General features: G+C 42.8%; 1 protein-coding gene across 1 annotated transcript; it reads left to right on the top strand.

The window, feature by feature from the left end:
• The first annotated feature begins 1,772 nt into the window (after positions 1-1,772).
• LOC104570035 (glutathione S-transferase 3) lies at positions 1,773-7,210 on the top strand. Its single transcript, XM_010217038.2, has 6 exons — positions 1,773-1,907; positions 2,397-2,448; positions 3,665-3,797; positions 4,390-4,531; positions 5,757-5,888; positions 6,834-7,210. Exons 1-6 carry the CDS (start codon positions 1,821-1,823, stop codon positions 6,957-6,959), a joined length of 672 nt encoding a protein of 223 aa, XP_010215340.2. The 5' UTR covers positions 1,773-1,820; the 3' UTR covers positions 6,960-7,210.
• The last annotated feature ends 1,250 nt before the right edge of the window (positions 7,211-8,460 follow it).

The raw sequence follows: 8,460 nt of genomic DNA, 5'->3' as shown, positions 1-8,460 counted from the left end.
AGCTACCGTATACCCTTGACCGATGAACGGTACGTCTCTATCGGGGAAGGTCGTCCTCTTCGACCGAGCGCGCAGCTTCGGGAGGGACGCACATGGAGCGGTGAGGGAGGAAGGGGACACCCGCCTAGCCAGCCAGATCAGCCGAATCAACCCTGGCGATCAATGGGGTGACAGATGTCGCAGCCAGATCGCCCTCACATCCAGAACTGGTTTGGGCCGTGGTGTTATATAAAGGTCTAAACAATGTTTACCCCTGCGGTTAGGGTGACCTTTTCTACGCGCAGAAACTGAACGGTGTTTAGGATGAGATCTCTTTTTCTGCCCAACAAGCACAACCTTTCGAAAAGACGTCAAAAATACGAAAAACACTGCCAAATTTTCAGTTATTTTTCCTCCCAAGAAGCCCCTGCGGAACATGCAAAATTGAGGCTTCCCATTGGCCGTTGCCCGCTCGTCACTGCCTGTGGGGTAAGGGAAGGGCTGCGGCGCGGTGACTCGAACCGGCGCTGGAGGTAGGTGGGTGTGCGCGCTCGGCTCGGCTCGGCTCGGCCCGGCCCGGCCCAGCCCGGCCCTGCGCGGCGCGGGTGGAGTCTTGGGCGTCCCAGCGGCCTCGCCGCCCGCAGGCGCTGGCGGGCGCAGGGCCGCCCCGCGTGCCGCCCGGGAGGGGGAGCCGCGGGGCCCGCGCTCCGCTGCCCCGCCGGCCTCAGCCCGCGCTGCCTGGCCGGTGCCTGCCCGCGGCCAGGGCCGCTCCTGCGCCCCAGGGCTTTAGAGGTCGCTTTTTTATTTTTTTCCCTTGCCTATGAAGGAACTGTTGCAACATTGTGAACTGGAGGTTACTGTTCAAGTGCCAGCAGACCTTTTCCCAGGGTTAAATTCTTGATCAGAAGCACAAAGAATGTCCCTGCAGAGGGAAAACATTCTCAGTCGCGGGAAGGAGTTACTGTCGGGCAGCGCTGTGTGGGACATGCCGTGAAACTGGATGTTCCCTTGGCCTCTGGCTCTGCCATGGAATCCAGCTCCTGCTGCGATCCAAACGCCCGTTTTTTTTTTTTTTTTTAAGGCCTAAAAAAAGGCCTTGTAAAGCTATTCAGGAGCTAAAATTTCTCTCTCAAAGCAGCATCATGGGCTTAAGTGACTTAAAACCTATAAAGTTATAAAGATTAGTAATAGGAAAAACTGAAACCAGTAGAAAGGTAAAGTGTACAGCAATCCCGAATATTTCTATTTTACTCTTGATTCTTCCAGAAAAAAATTGGCTGCTCTTTCAAAGTTCTTTCTAGCAGTGGTGATCCAAGGTAAGTAGGTGGTCTTGGATAAGTAAGAAAAATGAGAGCTTTTGAAAACACATCCACATACTTCATCTAATTATGTGTGTAATTAATTCTTAGATGCTTCTGGCATGCTGTGATGTAAATACTGACAAACTTGGAAACCTGCCCAACTCCTTTTCCCCTCTTTGATTAAAACATGGCTTTTTAGCAGTACTTGTAGAAACTCTAGTACTGACTTTTTTTTTCTCTCCCTCTCTTGAAGGATTTTAGCAATTTTTTTAGTGGCGATACTAGTTTCTCAGTTGTCACCTACAAAGCACCTTGATTTTTGTTCTTTCAGTTTTGGGGAGAATGAAAAAAATCACGAAACATTCTTGCTGTGATTTAACTGTGCAACAATCAGATCAGTTTTGAACCAAAACGTAAATGCTTTGTCTAAAATAACTTAATTTTCTATGAACTACTACTTCAACTCCTGTCAGATTTTTATAACTACTATTAAATTGTTATCTCCATGTTGCTATTTTAGGTGACAAGAAGTTTGAAGACATGACGGGAAAACCTAAGCTCTACTACTTTGATGGAAGAGGCAAGATGGAGTCAATTCGCTGGTTGTTAAGTGCAGCTGGTGTTGAGGTGTGTTTTAGCATTTTGGATTTTAATCTCCAGGCTTGTCATTGAAGCAGGTCACCTAGTAGCTAGCAAAGAGAAAGTATTTAAGGTGGAAATTAAACAGCTTTCCCTAGCTCCTGTGTCCAGTATGAGTCAATATTGCTACTTGAGCTCAACTATGCGGGACTGTTGGACTAAGTTGTCTGTCCAATCCCAATTAAGCCGTCCTTACTCTAGTTCATCCTTACCATAGTTTGTCCTTGCTCTAGTTCTGTTGCCAGGTTTTGGGTTTTTCTTTTCTTGTGTTAGAGTTGCCTGCAGCTGCAGCTTCCAAATACAACAGACCAAGAAGTTCTACCAGTGCTTCTGCCTCTTGTGTCCTCCTGCAGAGCCTAGACCTGCAATGGAAGGGGCTGCGCTGTGTATTCTGTTCCTTGATTGATGCTGAGCAGGTTTCTCTATTCTTTTCAATGTGACAAGATGCTCATTTCCTTTTCTTCCCTATTCTGCCAGTTTGAAGAGCAGTTCCTGACAACACGGGAACAGTATGAGAAGCTCCTGCAAGGTGAGACCACATGGAACCTCAACAAAAGGGTCATCAGGCTTTACTGTAGCCTCGGACAAGATGTGGTTGATGTTGCACTTGGGACTTTAGAGCAGAGAGGGAAGTAAAACTTAGAGCTGGGAGCAAGAGACTGGTGGTTTGGTTCATTTTTGTTGTTTGTTTGTTTGTTTTCTCCTTTTTCCAGACTGTGGACAGGCATCATTGAAGATTAAATGTGTTCCCCATGTCTTCCAGTTGTCGTTTTTCCCTTTGTCCACTGCTGCCCCTCCTGTTTATGAAAATTTGCTTTAGATGATTCAAGAGCATGCAGTTACTTCTGAGAATGGCCCATGGCAAATGTTTTTGCGACTTATCCATAAAATGGTTAAATGTCATGGGCCCTGAGTGCTTGCCAAGCTGCACGTGAAATTCTTTTGTCAGAGTTCATCAGCGCCTCACTAATGAGGTGGTACCACCTGGTGCACCTGGTATGGACAGGTACCATATAGATTTTATTTCCTTCTGTGCATCTCACCTGGTCCCACGCACATACCCTGGATTTCAGCAACTTGCAAAAGGTTATCAAATTCACTGAATGTCTTAATTTAATATTCATTGTCAGGGAGACATTTGGGAATCTGACAATTGCTTTAACTAAGTTTCAAATAGTAGAACAGAAGTGGATTTTTTTTGCATTTATTTAGGATTAGATGTTCTGTATTTATGTGTTTTAGAGTCACTATCTGTTGTGCTCTCATTAAAGGAGATAATAAAATAATCCAGAGGGTCAACAACCACAGGGCTTTAGTATGTTGATTTTGTTTGCCAGCACATAGTCTTTGTGATAACAACATCCACCGTTTGCTGACAGGACAGTTACAGTTTCCCAATTAGTAAATAATTAACTAGCAATTAGCGCAACTAAGTGGAGTGCACTGCTTGTCCCAGGAAAATGCTGTAGTGTTTCCTCAACCTGAGTGTGCAGGGGGCTCCCAACCTTGCAGTGAGTGACCTCAGCCCAGTGTCCCAGGGAAGGAGGGAGGGATCCTCACAGGCCAGCTGGAGGAGTTGGTCAGTGTCATTTCCTTTTTCTTCTTTGAGTGAGGTTATTAATCCACTGTCCTTCGGGACTGCTCGCAGTAAATTTGCCATGAAAGCAAACGGCACCTGGCGCTGCCAGATCTGATACGGACTTGCTGGCTCCGGTACAGAAATGTGTGAGTTTTTGTTTCTCCAGATGGCTCCCTGCTGTTTCAGCAAGTGCCCATGGTGGAGATCGACGGAATGAAGATGGTGCAGACCGGAGCCATCCTCAACTACATAGCAGCAAAGCACAACCTCTACGGGAAGGACTTGAAGGAGAGAGCCCTGTACTGTGACCTTGTTCCTCTTCTTACTTTAGTATATGAACTTAGACATATCTAGAAGTAATTGTTGTCTGTCATGTGCAAGGAATCACCCGTGTGCTTCAGTGACACACACAAAGCCTCTAGTGAGAGCGACAGGCTGCTCTTGGGTGGAAGGCAACTGATTGGCTCCAACTAGATTATTTTTATGTAAATATATTTGATGTAGTGATTTGCAGTGCTGTAATAAAATACCAGCCTGTAGTTTATTTAGCATCACTTGTGCTTGGGATGAAACCCTGAAGATTGGGGGTTCATCTAGATGGCTAAATGGGCTCAGGATAAATTGTCTTATGGTACCATCTGTTTCCCTTCAGTGATGCTGAGGAATCTACAGTATTTGCTCTTTGAAGTTAAAGACTTTTAATGTCTGTACAATTCTGTTTAGAATTAATGCCAGGCAGTGGGGCAGGTGAAACACCAGCAATATTGAAAGTATGAGTGAGACTGAGATTGTGATTTGTGTTTTGTTGTTTACTTTTTAACTGGAAGAATAACTTTTTTGTTTGTTTGTGGGTTTTTGTTTTATGGTTTTTTTTTTTTTTTTTTTTTTTAGGATTGATATGTACGTAGGAGGAACAGATGACCTTATGACCTTTATTATGAAATTTCCCTTCTTACCAGCTGAGGATAAAGAGAAAGAACTTGCCAATATACTTCAGAAGGCCACAGGCAGGTATTTCCCAGCCTATGAAAAGGTATGTAGGAGTATCACTTTGTTCCATTGCTCTGGAATGATGACAGTGGGAATGCTGAGAGTTTTTACCCAAAGCAAAGGAAACAGCAAAGAATCAGTACAGCGCTTTACCACAGAGTGTCATACTGTTACCAGGCTGCAGAAATGAGCGAGAGGGCAAAGCTTGTGAGAGAAGGGATAGTAGATAAAATGCAGAAATTCCTGAGTGAGACTCCACTGGCTGAGCAGTATCAGCATTCAGACTGAAGGATCCAAATATTCCTTGCGGCTTAAAAGTCTGATGATCTAACAAGCACGTGGATATGCCTGTGTGAAGTCTGAAAAACAGGAAGTTGCCATTTTAAGAAAAAGAAAACTGGATAACTTGCCATTGCAAAGTTATGACAATTAACTATTTTAAAACTGCAATACATTTGAAGTCTCAGATGCATCTAAGTGACTTTTTAACTGCAGTAACACAGCGAGTCTCAAGAATTCCCAGGGTTTTAAGTCCCCCGGGTAAGTGGAGGAGCAGCTCCTGGTACTGAAGAGTTTGAGTCAGAACCGGGTGCGCTGGATAAGCTGCACGGGGATCTTGGTGTCCCTGTGATGGATGCTCAGAGAGACAGGGCCCAGGAGGTGCTCTCAGTGCAGACTCAGTAAGCGCAGACAGGATGAACTCGCAGGAATAGCTGCTCACTGTTTTACAGGTTGAAGGGAGGAGCATTTCCCACTGAAATCCGAGCTTGTTGGTTAAAACGTTCTTCCTGAGCGTGGTGGCTGGAGTTCACTTCTCCCCTGTGCTCCACTCGTGTGTCTTGACAGGAATGTTTGTATTCATCACATCTCGGTTTACGTTACTCATTTTCCTATTGAAGTTGGGTATGTAGAAATTTTAAGATCTATTAAAGTGATTGGAGAGAAAATCAAGGAATTATCTAACCCCAGAATCTGGAATTTAGGTTTACCTATAGGTATAGAAGGAAATAAAGCTGGGTAAGAGAAACCCTGGGGTTCTAGATCACTTTTGTGATGATTTCTCATAAATACTCTATAAAATGATCAGTGAGTGCGGGAACTGAACTGACATCTCCAAGACTAACAATATCCCTACTTAGATGAAAGAGGAAGAGGTCAGAAGAGTAGGCACAGAAGTGTTGCAAAGGAAGGTGTACCTGAGCATTCTGAAAACATCAGCCAGGACTTCCGTATCCACATCTAAACGCTTTCATTTGTAACACTTGTAGGTTTTGAAAGATCATGGTCAGGACTTTCTGGTTGGCAACCGTCTTAGCTGGGCAGATGTTCACCTTCTCGAAGCCATTTTAATGGTAGAAGAGAAGAAGTCGGATGTTCTCTCAGCGTTTCCTCGCCTACAGGTAACTGTACTAACACCACACTCACAAGGCTGTGAGAAGCGGTCTTTAAAGTCTGTTTTCCATGTTTGTCACCTCTTTCATTCTAATTCTGTTCTGCTGTTGTTAGGAGGAGCCTCCTCCTAGGTTTCATGTGGAGAATGCATTCTTTTTTAGAATAATTCCTGTTTAGATCTGGGGAAATCTACCCTGTTGACTTTTTTACTTTTATATTCTATCCCATCACTAGTTCTGTGATGCCTTTCAGTAGAAACTGTTTTGCAGATCACAAGATGTGGTTTGTATAAAGTACATGCATCTGAAAACTGTTTCCTCTTCATCCAAGCAAGAAGAGACCCTTTTTTCTTAAGTTTTTGAAAATATGAGGTTGAGGTAAAGGGTAGTAAACTTCCTCCATGCCTAAAATTATTAAAATTATAATCAGACTTAATCAAACAAACCTTTTTAAACATGCAGCAGTTAGTTACTGTATTTAAATATCGGCTTCACTAGTAGCGGTGTCGTCAACCTTGGTATTTGCTATTTCTTCCTCTGCTATCACTTCAATCACTTCTGGCAGTGCTGCCGCTTGACGTATGCTCTTCCACAGCGTCCCCGCACTGTGCTTTGAGAAAGCATTTGCCTGCATGAGCAGGGCACATGTTATCTTGGTAGGGGTCTCTTCCAGTGAAACCCCCTTGTTTGCTTTGGGAACAGTCCCCTTCTGCTCAGCATGATGTGAAGGCAGCTGAGAAAGTCATTTCACAAACACAAAGGTGCAGAAGTTGAGGGGAAAAGTATCACTCTGTCAGTCTTGGACAAAAGCCTTAAGCACAGACAGTCTTTGGATTGTGTTGCAGATAAATAGTGCGATCTTCAGTTAAACCCTTGCACAAATGAGTCTAACTTTGTTTTTCCTGAATTACCTTCTGATCTTTAAATACCATGTACTTGTTTACCTCTTTTTAGGCATTTAAAGCAAATATAAGCAGTATCCCTGCAATCAAGAAATTTCTAGAGCCAGGAAGCCAGAGAAAACCTGTTCCTGATGATAAATATGTGGAGACTGTGAGAAGAGTTCTCCGGATGTACTGATATGAGAGCAAGTTAGCATGTCTGCCTAAAACTCTGCTTGGCTAAAGAAACTGATGCAACTGTAGGAAAATGAAGCAAGTAGTTTTTAAAAGAAGTAGGAGGAAGATGCTTCTCTTTTCAGGTCTGTTGGGCATTAATGATTTGCCTGAATTGTCTGCATTTTGCCTTCATAACTAAGAAAAAACTTAATTGAGGAAAAAATACAGAATCTGAATGACAAATATCATTGCTGTGTAATGCTAAAATTTCTGTATTTAGAGGACATTTTCTAATGAATAAACTTATTCTTATGTGGTCATGTTGTCTTCAGCTGATGAGTGAAGTTTGTAGCTTGTGAACTTTGTTTTTACCCCTCCTAAGGGATACTTTTGCTTAAAGGGTTGGTTGGTTGGTTTTTGTTTTGTTACCCCCACATGCTATGGGCATATTCATGAAAAGTCATTTCATTTTTTTTTAGAAACCAAAAAATATAGATGTGAAAGGGAGATAACACTCCCAAACCTGGTCTAATTTCTATTAGTTGTCAAAATAAAAATTTGTTCATTTATATTCTTTTAGTCTGTAATCTCAGCAAATGGCTTGACAGTGGAACTGAAAACATCTTGGGCAAATTGCACTTATGCTGTGAAAAGGTGCTCTGTAGAATGTTACTGTAGGATTTCATGCCTGTTACAGTTTACAGTTTACAAGAAAGATTTTTGCCAACCCCTAATGCCATTGCTAATTGCCTTGTTTAGCTATAGGTTGAGAAGTGTGCAGGAGGAGGAGTTTAGATCCAACCTATTTGTAAGCCCAATGGAAAGTAAAGAGATCTTAAAAGCTATCCATTTGCAGGAGTTTCCTGGTCTGTACTAGCTAATGTGTGAAATATCCTTATACTGAGTATCCCTGAGTCCTTACACAGAACTCTAGCAGTAATTACCTTGATCGTTAGCTGGTTTTAGTGATGCTTTTAAGGCACATCAGAGCACTTCAGTTCTGTTACCAACCTTCGAGTCGGGATAAGCAAAGAGGATATGCAGAATATTTATTGATAGACAGCGGGAGGGAGACAAATTCAGGCAAAACTAGTCTGACCAACTGACAAAAGGGTTTGATTCCCTAGCATTCCTTACCACAGTCTCTCAAGGATTTTCCTATAGTTAGTAGTAATCTCCCACAAAGACTATACATTGCTGATATCTTATGTGTACTTCCTGTTCATACAGAATAATTTATCTTGTGCTTTTAGATTGATTTTAAAGTCAAATTATGGCTACTCTGTCACTAAAAAAAAAAAAAAAAAGGGAAGAAGATAGGCATCCCTTGCCTCCTTCCCATCTTTTTTTGATGTACCATTTGCAATATGAGTTGGTACAAGTGAAAACCGAGATGTTTCTATTTTAAGGGCTAATTGTGGACTTAGAAATGGGTCGTTACCTTTTCCTGTACCTAGATGGAGCCCTGTTGTTTTAGTAGGTGCGCTTGGTGGAGACTGATAGGATGAGGATGGTGCAGGGCC

This window comes from Tinamus guttatus, unplaced genomic scaffold (assembly GCF_059628265.1).
Source record: "Tinamus guttatus ecotype Peru unplaced genomic scaffold, ASM5962826v1 Tinamus_guttatus_pri_ptg000383l, whole genome shotgun sequence".
Lineage (NCBI taxonomy): Eukaryota > Metazoa > Chordata > Aves > Tinamiformes > Tinamidae > Tinamus > Tinamus guttatus.
The sequence above is the reverse complement of the archived record's forward strand: the minus strand, read 5'-3'. Positions and strand labels throughout refer to the sequence as shown.

Excerpts from the sequence above, each read along its gene's own strand:
- LOC104570035 (XM_010217038.2), top strand. The coding sequence starts at position 1,821 with ATGACGGGAAAACCTAAGCTCTACTACTTTGATGGAAGAGGCAAGATG. Across the intron at positions 2,449-3,664 it reads GTATGAGAAGCTCCTGCAAG|ATGGCTCCCTGCTGTTTCAG; the intron begins GTGAGACCACAT and ends TTGTTTCTCCAG. Across the intron at positions 4,532-5,756 it reads ATTTCCCAGCCTATGAAAAG|GTTTTGAAAGATCATGGTCA; the intron begins GTATGTAGGAGT and ends TAACACTTGTAG.